At 44.9% G+C, this 21,502-nt stretch overlaps 1 protein-coding gene across 1 annotated transcript; it reads left to right on the top strand.

Moving 5' to 3' along the window:
• Positions 1–12,850: 12,850 nt before the first annotated feature.
• Positions 12,851–18,052, top strand: LYPD5 (LY6/PLAUR domain containing 5). Its single transcript, XM_032487399.1, has 6 exons — positions 12,851–13,010; positions 13,977–14,219; positions 15,766–15,894; positions 16,481–16,657; positions 16,866–17,012; positions 17,237–18,052. Exons 1-6 carry the CDS (start codon positions 12,851–12,853, stop codon positions 17,494–17,496), a joined length of 1,116 nt encoding a protein of 371 aa, XP_032343290.1. The 3' UTR covers positions 17,497–18,052.
• The last annotated feature ends 3,450 nt before the right edge of the window (positions 18,053–21,502 follow it).

Below are 21,502 nucleotides of genomic sequence, written 5' to 3' on the forward strand. Positions count from 1 at the left end.
GGCCAAGGGCGAATTAAAAGGTTCTCAGCGAAAGCTGAGGAACCCATTGTGGAATCCAGAGCGGGTGGGGATGGGAATGGGGTGGGAGGTGACCAGGGACCCCTCGGTGAGCTGAGACATCGCGCGTTAATCGGGGTACGAGAGACTGGAGCAGGGTCTGGCAGTTGAAAAAATGAGTGTGTCTTGCTTTCCGTGAGCTTGTGGGTCCGATTCGGTGTCTGGAAATCTGTGTAGAGTTGTTTATATTCATGGGGTAGTTTCTGCAAATGTGAATCTTGTTTCCTTTGGGGTAAGGTGGTTTATATTAGATATTATATGCCACTGTTGGAAAGCAACAATAAGTGGTCGTGAATGGTAATTGTGCCCATGGGGACCTTGAGGAGGTGTCTGTAGGACTGAGACTTGAGGTCTGTGACTTTGTATGTTTCTCTTAATGTCAGTAACTGAAGGTGACAATATTTGTGAGATATTTTTCCTGATACGCTTTTCTTTTGATTGTGAAAGTAGACCACCATCCAGCTGGGACTGAAAAACTGTACAACGTTGCCTCGCTTGGTATGTGTTAGTTTGATTATCTGACTACCAACCACTATATGTGACTGTGTGTTGTGACAGTGAGTGACAATAGTCCACAATTTTGTTACCTATAAAATAGTGTTACTACATCGTCTTGGAAGAATCAAATTTAACATGCAGAAAAAGGTTTGCAACTTACCTGCCAAAAATTTGGATATTTTATAATGAATCAAAGATGGATAATTAGGTGTGGAGGACCTCTACAGTGAAATAGTGCACAGCAGTGAAAGCTACAGAATTTAACAAATACGATGAGCAACGAGTCAGAAATATACATACTGTATAATTCCATTCACAAAACTTTAAAAAGAGGCAAAATAAATGGTATTTTATGCATAAATGGTACGTAATTTTAAAAAAACAGGATATGACAAAATTCAGGAATGCGGAAACTACAGGAAGGCAGGAAGATGAAGAGATAAGTTTGCAGAAGGATTCTGAGTTACTTTGTGTACTCTATTTCTTAAGTTGGATTGTATTTACATAATTGTATACTTTCAAAGTATATTCCTCATTAGTTATAAATAATTTACTTGTGATGAAATTTAAATATGTCTTGATATAGAGGTTGAAGGGAACTGTGTGCATTTGTATATGAATTGTATGAACATGGAGAAAGTTATGGGATATGTATGCCAGATTTTTAACATTGTTCTACACAAGGAGAGTGCAGGGGCTTGTGAAAGTAGGTACAGAGGAGAAACTGGTAAGTGATGTAAGAAAAATGCCTGTTAAAAGTTTAAAATAAAATACATACATACATCTCTGTTATTTACATGTGTATGCATTAGAAGATACTAAGAAATACTCAAAATCATTATCACAAGGTAGTAGGCTTTCACGTATTTTCTCTTGGTATTTTTATGCCCTGCTTGAAATTTTGACAAAGTGTATTTTGTGTAATGTAAGTATGGCCACCCCTGCTTTCTTCTCTATTCATCCATCAATCCATCTTTCCTTTTATCCATACATCCATCTGTCGACGGAAATCATCACTAAGCCACCTATACTTGGAATAGAAAAGAGTCATTTGAGCCAAACTCAGAACTATAGCCCAGCAGACAGCCTCTCATGTAGCTCCAAGGATCTACTCCGGAGAAGCAAACAGTGACACTGGGCGCAGCCCTTGTGAGTGGGCTAAGTTTCAGTCATGCAGAGAGGCGTGGGAGTAGGACTGTGGGCCTGAGATGGAGCTGGCAAAATGGAGTCAGTGTGGTTGACTCACACACACACTTTACCTGTTTCACTTTCCACCCCACCACTTGCCTCCCACTCTGGTAACCACCATTCTGTTCTCTGTAACTACATGTTTGGTTAGATTTGGTTGGATTTGTTCATGATTTTGTTTTTTGCTTGGTTTTTATATTCCACATATGAGTGAAATCATACAGCATTTGTTTTTTCTCTGACTTATTTCACCTAGCATGATGCCCTCTAAGTCCATCCATGTTGCTGCAAATGACAAAATTTCATTCTTATGGTTGAGTAATATATATATATATATATATATATATATATATATATATATATATATATGCCACATCTTCTTTATCCATTCATCTGTTGACGGACACACGTTGCTTCCATACCTTGGCAATTTTAAATAATGTTGCTATGAACACTGGGGTGCATGTATCTTTTCAAATTAGTGTTTTTGGTTTTTTTCAGATTTATTCCCAGTGTGGAATATAGAGATTTAACACCTTTTAAATGTTGAATTATTATCTAACTGTCCAATATAACTTTCTGTGATGCTGATAATGTTTTATTTATATCTATGTTGTCCAATATAGTAATGACTAGTCACACTGGCTACTGAGGATTTGAAATGTGACTAGACTGACTAAGTAACTGACTATTAAATTTTACTTAATTTTAATAACTTTAAATAGCCACAAATAGCTACCATATTGGTCAACTGAGAGTAACAATTCCTCAAAAGATGAACACTGAGGTTGGTTTCAGTTCTTCAGTATTACAGACATGGCTTCAGTTAGCATTACTATATCCACACCTTTTCCCTTCAAGTCAGCATTTTTGTAAGCTGTATTCTTAAATGTAAAAATGCTCATTGATTAGGGGTTTGTTTTCAGACATTGTAATAGTTACTAATTCAACTCAATTGTCAAAAGGTTGTTGTCCTTACCAATAGCTACCTATGAGAGTTCTCATTTCTGCCACATTCTCAACAATACTGTATACTATGTACATGTTTTTTAAATTTGATAAGTGAAAATGTAGTATGTCATTTTTTTCTGTTATCAGTTTTTTGCCTCAGCTCACAATGGTAAGCCTTACCAGGAAACGGCACTAGGGGGACATTGCAGAAGGAGGAGATAGGCCTTTGGGGAGCTCCCCAACCCCCAATCAACAAACAGTAAATCAAGCCCTGATTTGTTGCAATTGTCAGTTCCCATGGTGTGAACAGTCCTGGTCATGGCCAATTTCTAGCTACCAATGTGGTATTCCTGCAGGTGGGGTTGGGAAGAGATGGACAGTAGTATACCATGATACAGTATTTCCACCATACAGATGCAATAGACATAATCTCAAGAGGATAGTTAATAATTAGGAAGTAACATGTTGGATATTTATTACCTTAGTTTTCTAAATGTATTCACTTTGTTGTAAGTCTACATAATTTTTAAATACAGTCAGCCCTCCATATCCACCCATTCGGCATCACTGGATTCAACCGTTAATCCAAAATATTTTTTAAAATTCCAGAAATTTCCAAAAAGTAAAATGAATTTGCTGCAAGTAGTAACTATTTACATAGAATTTACATTGTATTAAGTACAAGTAATCTACAGATGATTTAAAGTATAAGGAAGGATGCACATAGGTTACATACAAATACTACACCGTTTTGTGTAAGGGACTTAAGCATCCTCAGCACTAATCCCAGGTGGGAGCCCTGGAACCCCAGTGGATACCATCTCAAATTTTGTGAGAATCTGCCGCTAGGAACTGCCTCCAGAACAAAGCTACATCTATCTACAGCCGTTTAATCGCTCGCGCGCGCGCGCGCGCGCGCGCACGCACACACGCATACCCCCCTCTAAGGCCTTCAGGTGCAGGCGCCTGCGCAATGCTAGCAACGACTACAACTCCCAGAAACCCCCGAGGCGGGTGGTTCCATGGACCTTGGGATTCCTGTGTCTCCTGCTTTTCCAGCTCTGGACTACATTTCCCATAGGCCACTGGGCCCAAACAACCTGGAATTTCCCAAGTGTCCCTACAGCATCCTAGTGGTTTTGGGGCTCCGCGTGTGAGCAGGTCCAGTGGAAGGACAAATCGATGCAGAGCGAAGCGGAGAGAAATTTGGGAACTCGGAGCCCAGCCGGCGGCCACTGGCGGGAGGGAAGCGCTCCAGGAGAACGCAAGCTGCTGAAGGAATTGCTGGTGTGACAGATGTGACGGGGAGGGGTGGTCAAAACAGGTCAGGGTGTCTCCTGGACAGGTGCAACGGAGAGTCAGGTATGGGACACGACGTTTCCATGATGGTGAGGGACAGACATGGTGTAGGGGTTGTGTGTGAACATCGTGTGCATGGTAGAGCCACATCTTTCACTGTGTGAAAGATGATGTTGCATTTGCATGACTGCGCACATGACAGGACTGGGATGTCCTGTGACGGATGGAGTGTGTGTGTGTAAGTGTTTGTAAAAGAGGGCGTCTGTGCACACGAAATGGCCAGTGTATGTCTCTGTGACTGTATGTAGAATGCGTTGCATGTGCTTATCTGGTGCTCAGGGCGGATCTGGAGTGTTTCTCCACGACTGTGTGACAAACTGTATGTGTGTGTGCACCAGAGAGAAGACAGCACTTTCTGCACGACAGGATCAGGCTGAATCTGTGACTGTGATGGAACCGTGTTTTTGTGTATCATGAGCAGGGGTGTGAACGTGTTGTGTGATGTGTGACAGGTCTGGGGTGTAGCTCTGTGATTATGTGGTACAAGTGTGTATGTATGACCATCAATGCCTGCGACACGTCAGCATATAGCTCTGTGACTATGTGTGACAAGTATTGTGTGTGCTTGTTGAGTGGTACGTTTGTTGCGTGGTACGTTTGTTGGGGGCGCTGCTTAGTATTATGTTTGCTCTTTCTTTTTAAAAAATAGACACTCTTAATCTGAAGAAGTAAGTTCACTTCAATTCGTTTGCTAAGAGTTTTCATCATTATTATTTTATTATTATTGTTGTTGTTGTTATTGTTATTATTATTATTATTTATGCTGATTTTTCATCAAATGTCTTTTCTGTATCCTCTAATATGACCGTAAAGTTCTTCTTTATTTTGATAACATGGTAAGAATACATTGGTTGTTTGAATGTTAAACCAACCTTATATTTTTGGAATAAGCCAACTACAGCATGATGTAAGATCCTTTTTGTAAATTGTTGTATACTTCTGTTAATACTTTGTTAGTAGCTTGACTTATATTGCCAGCATGTACTGGGAAACTTGGGCTGAGATATTAGTATAAAATTGATCCTCAGCTTGGAGTGCCAGGATGTTTGGAGAAATCATCAAGGAAATTTCTGGAGGATTTTAACATCCATTCATGTCTTGAAGAATTTTTACAGATGACCCTAAATTTAACATAAGGAGACAAGCCACCATGAATTTCAGTAGCAAAAACAACAAACAACATAAATAGAACACCAAGAAATTTAGGTATTACATTTATTGCGTACAGAATGTAACATAAGTTCAAAAGAAAGAAAAGTAAAAAGGATGAAAATTATAGGCTTTGTCCAACTTGGGAAGTTAGAAAACAAAGAATACCAGAGTGAATAACAAAAAAAAGTGTCAAAGCAAGTAATAAGCATAAATTAAGTAGAAAACACTGATGCAACAGAGAGGCTAAACACCAATAACTGATTATTTAAAGTGAGTATTTGACACCCCAATGTTCACAGCAGCACTATTTATAATAGCCAAGATATGGAAACAACCGAAATGTCCATGGACAGATGACTGGATAAAGAAGTTGTGGTATATTTATATAATGGTATACTACTTAGCCATAAAAAATAAAATAATGCCATATGCAACAACATGGATGGACCTGGAGATCATCATTCTAAGTGTAGTAAGCCAGAAAGAGAAAGACAAATACTATATGATATCACTTATATGTAGAATCTAAAAACATGGTAAAAATGAACTTATTTACAAAACAGAAACAGACTCACAGACACAGAAAACAAACTTATGGTTACCAAAGGGGAAAGGAGGGGAGGGATAAATTAGGAGTTTGGGATTAGCAGATACACACTACTATACATAAAATAGAAAAACAACAAGGACCTATTGTATAGCACAGGGTTATCTTGTAATAACCTATAATGGAAAGGAATCTGAATATATAGATATTCTACATATAGATATATATCTGAATCCCTTTGCTGTACACTTGAAACTAACACAACATTGTAAAACAACTATACTTCAATTTTAAAAAAAATTTTTAAAAATCGCCTGCAGAGAGGGAAGAGGAGAGTCACACTGAGGAAAGATCCCTTGCCTACTCCAGGATTTATATTTAGAAGTGAAGCAAAATGATATCTGTCACTGGACTTTAGTGATTCAACCCAGATAGGTAGACAGACAGGGCAAAAATAACCATGAATTATTCCCCTCCCTTCTGTCCACACAGTTTGTTAGTGCCCTTCCACACTGACTGAGCAAGCCTGGTGACTTGCTGGCCAGGGACATTAGCAAACATAACTTTGCAGAGCAAAGGCATGAAAATCACTTGCTTACTGGAGGTTGTCCTTTTTCGCTGCCCATTGGAATTTTGCCATTCCCATGGGGAGGAGAACTGAGGCCTGACTGGCTAGCAGTCTTGTGAGTGAGACCAGCCTAGATCATCTAGCCACCATCCAACCCATCAGCTGACCACAGACACGTGAGAGAGCCCAACAGTGACCAGTCAAATCAGCCCATACCAGAAGAACAACCCGGGAGACACAGAATCAGGAGATACATAAAATACTTGTTGTTTTAAACCACTAAGTTCTGTCTGTTGCTTGTTGTGCAGCAGAAGCTAACTGACGCAGGGAGGAGGGTATAGCTCAGTGGTAGAGTGAATACTTAGCATGCACGAGGTCCTGGGTTCAATCCCAGTGCCTCCATTAATAAATAAATAAATAAGCCTAATTACCGCCCTCCCCCCAAAAAATTTGTGGATAGAAATCCAGGGATCAAGAGAGACTCTTCTGAGTGTTCTTCCCAACACTATCTGAGATCCCCTAGTCCTTCACCCCACCAGTGTAGACCATGAGTGAGTGTATACATTGGTGTGGCCAGAACATGGCCAAGTTTTCCCTGAAGTTCAGCCATTTCTGCTCCTACAGTGACACCATATGATCCCTGCCCCCTCCCATCCATTCCTGGAGACCCCAGTCTCTTTAGTTCTCAGAAACCTGGAAGGTCAAAAAGGTCAGGGCTCCCAGAGTACAGCAAATCTTGCCCTCCCCCACATCCAAAAGGAGCAAAAGAAACTCAGGGAGAAGGAGGGATTCTTTTAAGGAGACACATTAAATGCAGGGTAGAGCCTGGCTCTCCTGGCCCACAAATGATGACCTTCCAACAACACCTGCCATCTTGATTTGCCTGTCCCTGATCCCAATCATCCACTGAGATGGTCTTAAAACCCACTCCTATCTAACTCCCAAGTCCTGCTACTTCTGGCTGTGGATCTCTTCCTAGAAGCCTTCTGACTTCTTTGTCATGAGCCAATCCTCCCATCCCTCTCCCACATCTGCCTCATCTGTGTGTGGCTTTCCAGTGTCACCATGTACAGTTGTTTGTGTTGGGGACTGCACAAGAGCACTACACCTAAGGGAGTACCATTCACATCATGGACATCTTTATTATTTTGAAAACAAATTTTTGGAAATGTTTGTGTATATTGTTATTCTTTTGCTGACTTCAAAGTGATTTATAATTTATTGCAACCACTTTCCAGCAGATGGCAGTAAAGTGTCTTGTTCCAACAGAGTTGGTAGCACCCATTCATCTTCCACTTACAAAGGAAAAGTCTGAAAATGGAAAGACTTTGTCGATCTCATAGCATCTAAAATAGCCCATGCTTCTAAACAAAGAACTACTTTTCCACCCAATATACAGAGAATCTTAAAAAAAAAATCCCTATTGGTATCTGTGCTTTGGCTGCAGTCAGTGTTTCATATTGCAGTTCATATTTCTACAAATTATTTACTGCACCAGACCAGAATTATTGAATTCCAAATTTAAATGCATATGTCTTTTCACTTGGCATAAATCACTATATAATAACCAACATCCAATTACCATTAGTAATACACAAAGAACGTAGGTGGGTGGAAATTAAAGAGTATTACACAATAGTCTGTTAATTATATTATTATAGCAGTGTTTATTATTGCTTTAGAAATTGCAACAGTATAAAAATTAACAATTATTTAAATTTAATGACTTGTTACCTGCATATTATTTTAAGATGTTAAAATTCTTAAAAGAAAAAAACTAACTCTATTTGACACTATCAAGAAGGAAAAATAATCAGGATCAGAAAGTGGAAAACTATTACAGAATTAACTGGTTCACTGAATACATTTTGTGAAAAATAAGGTGGCACGGGGAAAAATTTTCCACAGATGTTATTTCAGGTGAATATAGATGAATCCAGACCCATTAATGATTGGCATGAATTTACCTCCTACCTCCATGTAAACCATGAAGGAAAAATTTCAAGAAATGAGTGGAAGAGGAGAAAAATGAAAATGAAGAATCCTTTAATTCAATATGGTTTTTGCATCTTTAATTCAATTCAGGTACCCAGCCATCTAATTTGAATATTAGAGTCTTAAATCTAAACTCAACATTTGAATGTTACGATATCAAACTCAAATTTAAACTCTTTAAAATTATTCCCTTTAAATAAGAATGTTTAACTTCCAAAAGACAATATGGTAGACAGAAATGTTGTTTCACCATATCGTTCCAATTGGGAAATAAATGATCAGATTCGGGTAAGCTTATTTCATCTCAAAGATTCCTGTAACCCATCTTTATGTCAAACTCTGGAGACTGGAAAAAAAATACACTAAAAAAGAGAATGAGTAGAGTGTGGCAGATGCTGTGATCTGCCACCAAGAACTGCTTAGGAACGAAGGATTTCTCTCAGCTGATGCCCCCTTGAAGACTTGCCTCAGCTGCTGAGAGCCCCACACACCAGAGCTTCCTGGGGTGGACTGAGTCTTCTGTTGGGACTGCATCACAGCCCTGCTTCTCCTGGACCTGCACCCTTTGCTTCCCTTCCACACCTTGGGTCCCACTGTCCTTAGCACTAATCTCTGCCTCAGTCTTGCCTCCCAAGGGGCCACACACAAACTGGTAGCCTTGATCACATATTTAAAAACAAGAAAGTGAAGGGCACATCCACAATAGTTTGCAGTATTCAAAGTTAGGATCTGATTTAGTATACACCCAAAAGAATTGAAAACAAGGTCCCAAACAGACATCTGTACACCAATGTTCACTGCAGCCTTATTCACAATGGCCGAGAGGTGGAAGCAATCCAAGTGCACTTCGATGGGTGAATGGATAAAGCAAATGCAGTATATAAATATGATGGAATATTATTCAACCTTTAAAAAGAAAGGAAATTCTTATACATGCTACAACATGGATGAACCATGTGGATATGATATTAAATGAAATAAGCCAGTCCTAACAAGATAAACACTGTACGATTCCACCTATACGAAGTATCTAGAGTAGTCAAATTCATAGAAACACAAAGTAGAATGGTGGATGCTCAGGTTTGTGGGGAGAGGGTATGAGAAGATGTTGTTTAATGGGTCTAAAGTTTCAGTTTTGCAGGACGAAAAAGGTCGAAAGATTGGTCACACAACAATATAAACATACTTAACACTACTAAACTGTAAAAAAAAAAAAGTAAATCTGATCTGAAAAAGAAATATTGATGTGGCAGGCAGAGTTTACATGAAAATAAAAGAAAATACTGGCACACAATACACACAATTCAGTTTTTTGGCAAGTCAGTGACTAGAGTTCCAGAAGAAAACTCCCCAGTTCTAATAACGTATCAAAGAACATTTATGCAGAATATAAAGATTGTCAGCAAGTGAAGTCACACACTATTTTAGGAGATGACATTTTAAAAAAACACAAATCATTACAATTATATCATGTTAAGGATTAGTGGAATCATTTCGAATAAGGTAAGGAATACTAAGTAACTCTTAATTGTTTTGGCTACAAAAGCCTGTTTGTAGTTAAAAGCCAGTTAACAGTTCTTGCTAGGTAGGTGAATTTCTAGATTGCACCTGTTCGTATGTGTAAGCGCTTCGGGGACTTTTGTCCAGTAGAGGATACACACCAACACAGATGATGCCTGCGTTTAGTAAACTGCTGAAACAAATCAAATCTGGGGGAAAAATCATTTGAGAAGCCAGGGCTTTGTAAGTGTGCATGGGAATGGAAAAGTTCATGGGGACTTATGGAATACAACCAAAGATCCTTGACAATTGTTCAAAGCATTCAACCCACCCATGTGGATGCTCCAACAACAGGCAGTTGAAGACATCCACACAGATGCTCCAGTAGGTGGTTGGAGTTGGGCAGAGACTGGGTAACACCTCCTGATCTGCCTCCTTTCTCTCTTCTTGGAAGAGCTAATCCTTCTTCTGCCCATTCTTTAAACCGAGTAACGAATAATGCAGCAAAAAGTTCTTTCTATACCACTGAATTTTTAAACATTATTCAAGCACTCCACAACCACTCTCCAGCTTCTAATAAATGAGTGTATTGAAAATACATTTATTGAAAATAGACTTGAAACTATTCAACATGCAAAGAGAAAGTGGATTTGGTGACATGAACACACTAAGAATTCAATTCAAGGTAGCAAGTGGCACCCTTTTAGAAATTGTTCATGATGTTCCTAAAGATTGGTACCTTAGAACATAAGCCAAAGTTACCTTTTGAAAATCACCTACACTGAAATGGTGTTTTCAGTAAAATTAATATTTTGAGAAAACAAATGCAAGAATCCAATTCAAGATTTGGTTAAGAGCACCGAAGCTGGGAAGAATAATGCAAGATTAGCGATATGTTAAAAATTGCCAAGTCCAGGTGATGGGTGCACTATTCTCTGCGTGTTTGTGTGTGTTTGACAATTTTTGAAAAGTTTGAAAAGTAGCACCTTAATGGCCACCACAAAACACCCTCAGTTTTCCCCAATCTCTCAAATAATTAATCACTTAATTGCCAGTTTAATTACTAAAAAGTGATTACCAAAAAAAAAAAAAAAGAAGAAGAAGAACCTCTGGGTTCATAGGGAACTCGGAGTTCATCCTCTGTAGATGCAGGAGCCCTGCCAAGATCTCTAGACCTAGATCACTGGGTCTCCACGTGATTACCCTTGATGAAATAAAATTCCTATTTTATGGCAAGATAAGAAAAATCTAAACATAAAAATTCTCTCTGCCCATTTGGGCATCCTCCTTTCCCCTTAGTGTATATTGTACATCTGCATTAACCAGACCTCCTTAAGAGATAACTTCCTTCTTCAACGTGTAAAGGATCATGAAGCCCCAGGACTTGCTCTGTACCTGCAGATCAGGGTTGTGTAAACTGTCAATCTGTCATTCTGTTATGGAAATGACAGGCCAGCCAAGAAACAAGCACCACTCGGAGGGTTGGAATACTCAGATTTATTACACCGGCGGGCTCAGAGGGGCTTCTGCTCCGAAGCTCTGAGCACCTCCAAGACGTGCACATGAGGTTTTATAGGGTTAATTACAAGTATGGGGCTATTAGCCAATAAGGTTCAAACAACAAAAAGCAAGGAATCAGTACACTGGAGCTTATCAGTTTGGAACAGATCATGTTACTGACACTTATAGAGCTTGGATTTACGAGTTAGCTTGTTAGCCCAGTAAACTGACACTAAACTTCAGATTTACGAGTTAGCCCAGCAGAACTCACATCAGTAATCCGACACTTGTTACACTTAGATTTGTGACTTAGCTTCTTAGCCCAGCTGGGCTTTTCCTTCACATTTTGACAGCTACCCCTTTGTCTCAAAAACGTATATAACTGTGCTTTAACCTCTGATGGGTGGAAACAGTCCTCCGAGCTTTCGGAAAGACTGTCTCCTGAGTTATAATCCTCGGGTTGGCTTGAATACAATTTTTCATTTATTTCTTAGATGGACTACTGATTAATTTTTTTGGTCAACAACCTCCTGCAGTGGGGAGCTGCCCACCTGATATCTCACAGCATCCTAAGGGATCTGAAGGTGGCCAGAGTTAAAATCACACAGACACAACCACACACTAACACAGCCACTTACACTCTCACACACACACACTCCCACACTGGTTGCCCAACTCAAACTCTGAAACTGTGAAGCTCTGTGGACACCTCCAATGCCTCCACCTTTCAAACGGGCTTCAGAAAACCCAGCCTCCTCCCCTGGCCAGTCTCTACTCTCTAGGGGCCCTTAGCTCCACCCTGCCCCTGAGGGACCAGCCCCTGACAGAGAGCCTGGGGCAGAGATGGGAGAAACAGGAAGAATAATTTAGATACAAAACAGGTTTGGGTAACTGGGGTCTGCTGGGAGGAGCAGGGATTTGGCAAGAGTGGGTCCAGGACTCTGGTGAGTGTCCACCGTGCCTGGGTGTTTGCTGTCAAGGGAAAATTGCACTGAGAAAAGTTAAACAGGCACAGCAGACTTTATTCAAGACTATGGCAATAGGAGAAAGAAACTAAACTCAACTCCGCTGAAACAAAAGATGGGAGGGGCTTTCAGCGCTGGATGGGCTCGTGGGAAAGTGCCAGAGACAGAGGGGAGATTGATCCATGGGAGTAGATAGCACACTGACCTGCTCCTGAGTTTGCAAATGTTTTTGTCTGTGATCTGGCCATCTGTGTTTGCTAATTGCTGTGTATTCAAGTTCAACTCCTACCTTCTCACAGAGCCCGAGGGACAGGGCTTCTATATTCCTTGATGATATCTCAAAGGGATGGCTCCAGGTCCCTAAGAAAGTCATTCCTGGGTTGTATAACTGGCAAGAGCCGGGAGAAGATTTACCTCCATTTCAAAGGAACAGAGGAAGAATTTGCAGTGACACGTGTTCCCAAGTAACTGTTCTAAGAAAAGGGAGGTCGCGGACCCAGTCAGGAAGAAATCCATGTAAAATTTCGGTGAGCTCAGGGGACTCTTAAGGCTGCGCTCGTCACTGCCATTATGTCGCCTCTGCCCATCCAAACGGCCTCTGCACCTGCCTGGTGCTCCTCCAAGCCGCGAGAAGCAAGGCAGATTAGGAGGTACCGACCTGGGGTCTCTGCCCTGGCTCCCACCGCCTGCAGGGACATCCATGTGGACCAGTGTCTGAGTGTCCATGTGGGTTTGTCTGTGTCTTTAGGGGACAGTGTATCCCTCTGGTTGTCTGCCTGTGTCTCATCTCCTCCAATGTTTTTGTTTGGTTGGGTTTGGGGGTTTTTTTGGGGTGGGGGCGATAATTAGGTTTATTTATTTATTTAATGGAGGTACTGAGGATTGAACCCAGGACCTTGTGCATGCTAGACATGCACTCCACCACTGAGCTATACTCTCCCCCTCCTCCCCCAATGTTTTTTAATTCATTCATTTAAGAATCTAATACACACTTATTAAGCACCTTCTGTGGGCATGGCCCGTTCATCAAGTCTGGGTTTGTTTACCTTTGCATTTGTCCACACCAGGTCTGTCTGTCTTTCTGCATCCCATGTGTAACTGCCTCTCCAGGTGTCTCTATCTCCCTGTCACTCTCTTTCTGCCTCTCTGTTTGCTTGTAAGTTTCATCAATTCACTCATTCATACATCACCAACATCCCCTGAGGCCTCTGAGGAGTTCACAGCCTGATGGAAGAGACAGACACCAGCCCAACCCAGGGTGACCAAGGCTGGGAGACAGGGAGGTGCTTGAGGCTGAGGGTGGGCGGATGATTGAGGTGGGGAGAGTCAGAGAAGTCTTCAGGAAGGAGGTGATGTTTGTGTCTCTGGGCCTGGAGACGTGGTCCCATTTAGGTGGTGTGTGCTGGGGCAGAAGAAGAGGAGAGAAATCAAGAGACCACATGTGCCAACCTCAGACTAGAACAGTGTGGGGAACAGGGTAGAAAGAGCCTGCAAAACACAAATCCCCCCCCAAATTAAGGGTTCCAGGCCCCTAGCTCCCTGCTCCTTCAGACACAGGATCCAGGGCTCCAGCCTCTCCTTCCTCAGACCCAGGATCCAGGCCCCCAGCCCCTCTTCCCTCAGACCCAGGATCCAGAGCCCCAGCCCCTCCTCCCTCAAACCCAGGACACAACACAACCCCATCGTGATTATCTAGGAGGAGACCAGCCCAAGCGAGGGAGGGAGGGCGGGGGTGGAGGAATCCTGGCCAGGCTGGGTAGCCGGCATGCCTGGGGCTTGGCTGGGAGAACCAGCCTGGCAGAAATCAGAGCAAGAGGAGCTGTCCTCGGTGTCTCCATTCAGCTCCACAATCTGGCAATGGGAGTCCCCAGAACCGTCCAGCTGTGCCTCTTTGGGACTGTTCTCTGCCTGACAGGTGTCCAGACTTTTGAGTCCAATGGTAAGAAGGGCAGTTGGGTGGGGGGACGTAGGATTCTCCTGGGTCTGAAGGAGGAGGGGCTGGGGCCTGGATCCTGGGTCTGAGGGAGGAGGGGCTGGGGGCCTGAATCCTGGGTCTTGGTAGGAAGAGGCCTGGAGACCGTGTCCTCTCCATTTCTCATTCCCTCCTCCATTCTTCCGATATCACTGATTTCCTCTATTGTCTCTCGTCCACCACCCCAGCCTTTCCCATCCTCCTTGCCCACGCCCCCATTCAAAGGTTCTTCTGGAGAATCATGGAGGCTCCCTCCAGAACTGGCGGGGAACCTTAGCCTCATCCTTGGGCAACCCCCTCCCCCAGTTTGGGTCAGGACAGGGACATATTCATATCAGGACTGAAGCAAGTACAAAGACAGGGAATTCAAGAGGCCGGAAGGAGGCTACGCCTGCTCCCAGTGATTGTGTATGTGTGTGTGTGCGCTCATTCACAGAAGAGAATTTGATTTCTGTTTGTGTCTAAGTGTTAGCATGTCCTGTGGGTCTCTGCGCTTGTGTGTGCTTCTCTGTATCAAGATTTGGTGTCTGCGTGTTTGAACAAATGCTTTTATGGGTCTGTTTATCTCTGAGCCTCGGTTTCTTTGTAAAAGAGATGTGTGTATCAATTTGCATATCTGTTTCTCTTTGTGTCTGTGCATCTCTGTGATTGGCAGGCGTGTATTTCTCTCTGTGTACCTATGTTTGGGTGCTTTGATGTGTGTGTCTGTCTCTCTGTGTATCTGTGTCACGCGTCTCTGTGTATCCTGCATATGAATACAATTTTAAGTTGTCTATTTTTGTGGGTCTCTTTTTGGTGGATCTCTCACTTCACCTAATTGTGGTCTCTCATTTTATTTGTGAGTCTGTGATTCTTGGGTCTGTATCTGTCTCTCTCTGGGTATGACTTCCTCTGTTTCTGGGTCTGTGTGTTGTGACTGTTTCTGTATCCATATGTTTTTCTGCCTGTGATTGTGATTTTGCTTGTGTGAGATGCTGTGCCTTAGTTTGGGGGAGTTCTACTGGAGGGTCTGTATGGTACTTATTTTGTGTGGCCTGTTTGTGTATCTGTTCTGTGTGTGTATTGCTGGGGCTGTGTGTGTATTTGTATATGAGATTGCACATCCCACTGACTGTATTAAAGTGTCTGTTTTCAACTGGTGGCCTTTTGGTGCTGCTGGACATGGTGAGATTAGTTGGGAGAGGGACAAACAGAGCAGAAGTGAATCACTTCCTCCTTTATCAAAATCTCAGTGGGCTTCCAGAGAGGGTGGAGATCTGGAACAGCCTAGGGGGAAAGAACTGGACTGACAGGTGCAGAGGTCATTACTGTGTCAAGAGGTAGACACAGCCATGACCAGCCACAGCATCCTGTGAGAACCACCCTGCTTAACTCAAGGCAATAAGGCCTGTCTCCCCTCAGAGCAGAAGAACCTGGCCCGTGTGACTGTCACCTGCAGGGTGGAGCCCTGAGTTCCTGGCACAGGCTCATCTCTGGCCTGCTCCTCTCACCCCACCCCTGCTCCTCTCCCCAGGGTCCCAAGCCCTGCAATGCTACAGTTTTCAGCACATCTACTTTGGGCCCTTTGACCTCAGTGGCACGAAATTCCTCAACATCTCCTGTCTCCACGGATGCTCTGAGGCTGTCTTGTCTCTGAACACAGGTGAGGGGCAAGAAGTGCAGAAAAGGGAGGGCTGTGAGACAGGGACAAGGATGAAAGATGCGGGGAGGGAGAGGAGTCAGGGGGCTGGGGGTGGAATTGGGTAGAAGAGGAGGGGAAAGATAAGGCTAGAGATAGGGAGGTGGAGGGAGGAGAAGGGAGAGAGAGAAAAGGGGATGAGGGCAGGAGATGGGAGGAGGAGACAGTGGGAGGCCAGGAAGAGGAGGTGGGAGAGGGCAGAAAGGAAGCCGGGAGGGAGAGATGAGGCAGAGAGGGTTGGTGATGAGAGGGAGGGGAAGAGGCGAGGGGAGGAGCTGTAGGGGAAAGCGGAGTTTGAGAGGGAGGGAGAAAGCGATGGAAGGGAAGGGCAGGGCAGGAAGGAGAAGTGGGGCTGTGTGAGAGAGGAGAGCCCAGGAGGAGTTGGAGGAGAAGGAGGAGGGGAGGAGGAGAAGGCGGAAGAGAGAGGAGAGAGAGATTAGAGACCGGAGGGAGAGAGGTGGAGAGGTAAGACAGGAGGGGGCGTGGGAGAGGAGGAGAGGGCTGGGGAGGAGAAGGCAGTGCACCAGACCCCATCCCCTCCTGCCCCCAGGGTACCGCGCCGCAGTGACCCTGGTACAGAAGGGGTGCTGGACAGGCCCGCCTACGGGCCAGATGCAGTGGAACGACAAGGCGCTGCCGCCCGACTACTCCGTGGTGCGCGGCTGTGGGACCGACTTCTGTAACGCGCACCTCTTGACCCACGACTCCCTCCCCAATCTGAGCCCAGGTGTGCGAGGGGGCGGGGCTGGGCGTGGGGCGGGACCAACCGGGCTGGGAGGGGCCCAGGCCCAGGCGGGAGGGGCGTGGCTTCCGCCGGGCTCCTCCCGTAGGCCCGCTAGGATTCCAGCCCCTACTTGGAGCCAGGCAGTGCGCACGCAACCCGCACGACCGTACCTGAGGACCATTATCTGAGTGTACGTCTCCACTCTTGCCAGCGCCCAACCCACCCACGCTCAGCGGCATCGAGTGCTACGCCTGCGTGGGGATCCATCCAGAGGACTGCACCCCGGAGAAATCCCGACGGGTCCAGTGTCACCAGGACCAAAGCGTCTGCTTCCAGGGCAATGGCCAAATGACCGCTGGTGAGGACCTGGGATTGTAGGAAAGCCTGGGCAACCGGTGTGGAGACAGGGCAGGCCTGACAGGGAGACGTGGCTCCGGTCTGAAAGAGGAGGCATGGCCCTATTCTAAAGAGGGAGACTGGAAGGTGATCTAAGGGCCCAGTCGTGACCCTGGCCTCTGAGATGGAGGTTCAGGTGCAGCTGCCTCCCTCGATTCTGACCCCTCCCCACTGCTCTACCCCCAGGCAATCTCTCAGTCCCTGTGTACATCAGAACCTGCCAGCGGCCCTCCTGTACCATCAAGGGCACCACCAGCCCGTGGACCAACATCGACCTCCAGGGCTCCTGCTGTGAGGGGCATCTCTGCAACAAGGACTCCGTGAGCCAGTCCTTCACCAGTGCCTCGGCCACCGCCCCTCCCCGGGCGCCCCACCTCCTGCTCCTGCTCCTCACGGTCCCCCTAATGGTTGGCACTCTGAGAGGGCCCCTCGGGCTCTCCTCATAGACAGCCCCTCCAGCCTCTCCACAGGCAGGATGCTGGGGGCAGGGCACACGCACCCCGGTCTCACTGCCCAGTCCCTGGAATGTTGCACTCCTGTCTGTCTCTTTCTTCCTCCTACTTTCCCACCAATGCCCAGTCCTTACCTGGTCAGCAGGCCTAGGAGAAATTTGGCAGAGTCCCCAGCATCCCAGAGTGGGAAGAAACAGCCACATCCCACCCTGCATGAAGAGCAGACCTGATCGTAGATATCACTTGCTCAGCACCAAGCCCTGGTTCCTCAAAACCCATTTCCTGTGCTCTCTCTCCAGAGCCTAGGACCAGCTCCAGCAAGGAGCTACGATGATGTCTTTATTAGTATCATCAGGGGAGCCTCAAGAAGCAGTATATCCAGTATATTCTAGAAGTTCAGAGCCCAGACCTTGGAGCTAGGCTGCATAGATTCCAACCCTAGTTCTACTTGCCTGTGGGTGACCTTGGGCAAGATCCTTAACCTCTCTGAGCCTATGTTTCCTCATCTGTCAGGCAGGGGTGAAAATAAAACCTACCATAATGACAAGAACTACTTCAGAGTGGTTGTGATCAGGATTTAATGGGATGAATATGGAGTCCCAGGGACACAAAAGTCACCCAAGTAGCCAACTGCCTTAATCCCCATGTTACAGATGAGGAAATCAGAGGTGAAGGCATTTGTTTGAGCTCATATATCCAGTAAATGGGGAACCTGGAGTGTGACTTCAAGCCCTATGAACTGCTAGGCAACTCCACCTCCCAGACACATGAGTGTTGATTAAACTGACAGAAAAACACTGGAGGCAAAGCTGAACCAGGCAAAATTCTCCAACCAATGGAGATCAGGGAAGACTTCCTGGAGGAAGCAACCTTAAGCAAAATCCTAAAGGATAAAGAGGAAATGGCAAAGAGAAGGAGGAGGAAGGGCATTCTGGGTCAAGGAGAAAGCCTGGACAAAGAGCTGGAGGTAGGAAGGGACCCAGGGTGTGCAGGACACTTACACAAGCAAGTGAGCTTCATAGACATGGAATCCTCCAGCACATCCTCTGTGCACGTGCTTTACAGTGTCCTTTCCCATCATTTCCCCCCAACTTAATCCTCCCAATGACCTGGTGAGGTAAACAAGAAAGGGCGCTGCATCCCCGTTTTGCAGACAAGTTGCCCAAGGCACAGGAAGAGAGAGTGATTTTCCAAGTAAGTGCCATAGCAAGGATGGACTTCCACATCTTCAACTCTATTCTGCCAGGCAGCTTTGTGGGGAGGAGGGCATCTCAGAAACGCTGCTACATGCCTGTGAGGACAAGGAGAGGGGCTCTAGGTGTCCCTACAGCCTGACAAAGATGGGGAAGCTGAATGTCATTATTTGTACATTTGTCCCAACTACTGAGCACCTACTGTGTGCCAGACACTGTTCCAGTTGCTGGGCCTACAGCAGTAAACAAAACAGGCAAAAGTGCCCACCGTCTAGGAAATAGCCTTTCTAGTGGGGAAAGCTGACTTTGAATTTGATTGCAAATGTGGTTCAAAGCTACAGTGGTCTGTCTGATGTGTCCACTTGGTTAGGCTACAGTCCCAGTTATTTATTCAAATGCTAATCTCATTGTTGCTGTGAATGGTTTTTGGAGATGGGATGAAAGTCCATGATCAGTTGACTTTAACTAAGGGAGATTATCCAAGATCATCTGGCCAGGGGCTGATTCAGCCAGTTCAAACACCTTAAGAGCAGAGCTGAGGCCTCCCTGCAAAAGAAATCCACCTGTAGACAGTAGCTTCAGCCCATGACCAACAGTTCCAGCCTGTCCTTCCTGACAGCCTGCCCTTCCTGACAGTCTGCCCTATGATTTTGAACTTGCCTGGCAGCCCCCCAAAATCACATAAGCCAATTCCTTGCAATCAATCTCTTAATATATATCTCCCACTAGTTCTGTTGTTCGATTCCAGAGTGATACAGAATCCATTGGAGGATTTACACCAGGTGGATAGATAGATAGATAGATAGATAGATAGATAGATAGATAGATAGATAGATAGATATGCTACTCTGATTAGGGGTTGGGGCATCGGGGGTGACTTCACTGAGGACGAAGCCTGTGCTGGGTCCTGAAGGGTGAGTAGGAGGTCACCAGGTGGACAGAGTAGGGAAGAGCATTCCAGGCAGGAGGGCCACCCCACAACAAGGTCTCAGAAAACATTTGTTAAATGGCAGAGAGACAGCAGGACAGAAGCAGGAACAAATAAGCGACAGAGGGAGCTACAGGGAAGGACAGTCAGCAAACATTTATAACCTCTTCTTCTGAACTGGGTGATGCCAGGGACCCAGCAATGAGTCAGACCCAACCCAGCCCTCCTGGCCTGGAAAGAGACAGTCCCAAACCTGGAGGCTCATGGCTGATGAATCACAAAGCACGAAGGTCTAAGGGAACTCCAAAGAGGTAGACCAGAGAAGGCTCTTAATGAGAATGGATCTCTGAGAAGACTCCTAAATGACAAGCAGGAATTGGCAAAGGAGCAGGAGGAAGGGCATTCCAGGTAGGAAGGACTGTATGCATCAGGGCGGGGCGTGGTCTGTGTACAAAGTGAGAAAAGAAGATGAGGATGGAGAGGATGGCAGCACCCCTGAGGGGCTTAAAATGTCAGATGAGGATAAAGTTTCCAGAACTTACCCTGCAGCCAATGGAGATCCACAGAAGGGCTTCAAGCAGGGGAGAAGCATGGTCAAAGCCAGCTGTCCCTGTGATCCTGCAGGGGACCCACGGCAGGGAAAGAGGCAGCAAGACCAGGAAGAGGTTGGTGATGGGGTCTCTCATTCACGGTTTCCAGGGTCAGAGGTCATTTAGTGTTGAAGGGCTCAGAGGGAGAAGGAAGAACCAAGAAAACAGAATGTGTCAGGGCTGAGGAGTAAAATTCCTGACGAGTGAGGAGACTGGTTTCCTCTAGAGGTTGGGAAGGGGGATGTGGTCACAAAAGAACACACAGGAAGATTCTGGGGAGTGGCAGTTTTCTCTCTCGGTGTGTGGTGATTTCATGGAGGTTCACAAATATAGTCACTTGTCCAATATATAGCTCTATAGTTATGCACTCTCTGCACGCATGGTATATTTCATACCAAAAAAATTACTAATGCCAACAGTAAAGTCAAGGCTAGAGCCCAGGTCTTGGGACTCTCCGAGTGTGGCTTTTTAATCTTTGGTGACAGAGATCAGAATACTGGCTACCTCTGGTGTATCAACTGGGAGAGGGCACAGGAGAACCTCTTGTGACAATGAAGGTGCTCAATGGCTTGCTTGAGGTAATGGTCACACGTGTCTATACACAGGTAGGACAGCATCAAGCTGTACTCCTAAGAACTGTGAACTTTACAATGTATGAGCCAAACCCCAACAAAAAGAAACAAAATACAAAATACGACATATAATTAAGTGATATCATGTCTGGGATTTGCATGAAAATAACATAGGAAGTGAGAAAGTGGGAGGAGGCACAGGTGAGATGCAATTAACCATGAGCTGGTATTTGTTATATGGGTACATGGAGGTTTATTGTATTCTTCAGTGCACTTCTGTTTGTTTGAAGTTTTCCATGATAATAATATGTATACAAATGTATGTATGCATGAATAGATAGATGATAGACAGAACACATACCTGTTGAACCCAATAACCCAGGCACTCCCTCCCTTCAGAATTCAGATGCCTGCCTTCTCTCGGTGATCCAGATGGTCCAATGCCTGGATCATGCACACACTGTCCCTTTCCTAACATTCTGCTGCCCTCCCCGGATTAATGGAAATGGGAGCCTGAGTCAGGACCAAGGACAGATCCACAGCACTGGGTCTCAGAACCACAGACAGCAACTCAACTCCTATAGGTGGGACAAAGGAAATGAGGAAATGACATCCTTCCCATTTCCAGGACAGTATGGAACAGGGTGAGAGGGTAGAGTTGAAGGAGAACCAATCAGTACTATTGAATAAGAGCATTCCTTCAACAAACAGCCAGTG

Source organism: Camelus ferus, chromosome 9, assembly GCF_009834535.1.
Source record: "Camelus ferus isolate YT-003-E chromosome 9, BCGSAC_Cfer_1.0, whole genome shotgun sequence".
Lineage (NCBI taxonomy): Eukaryota > Metazoa > Chordata > Mammalia > Artiodactyla > Camelidae > Camelus > Camelus ferus.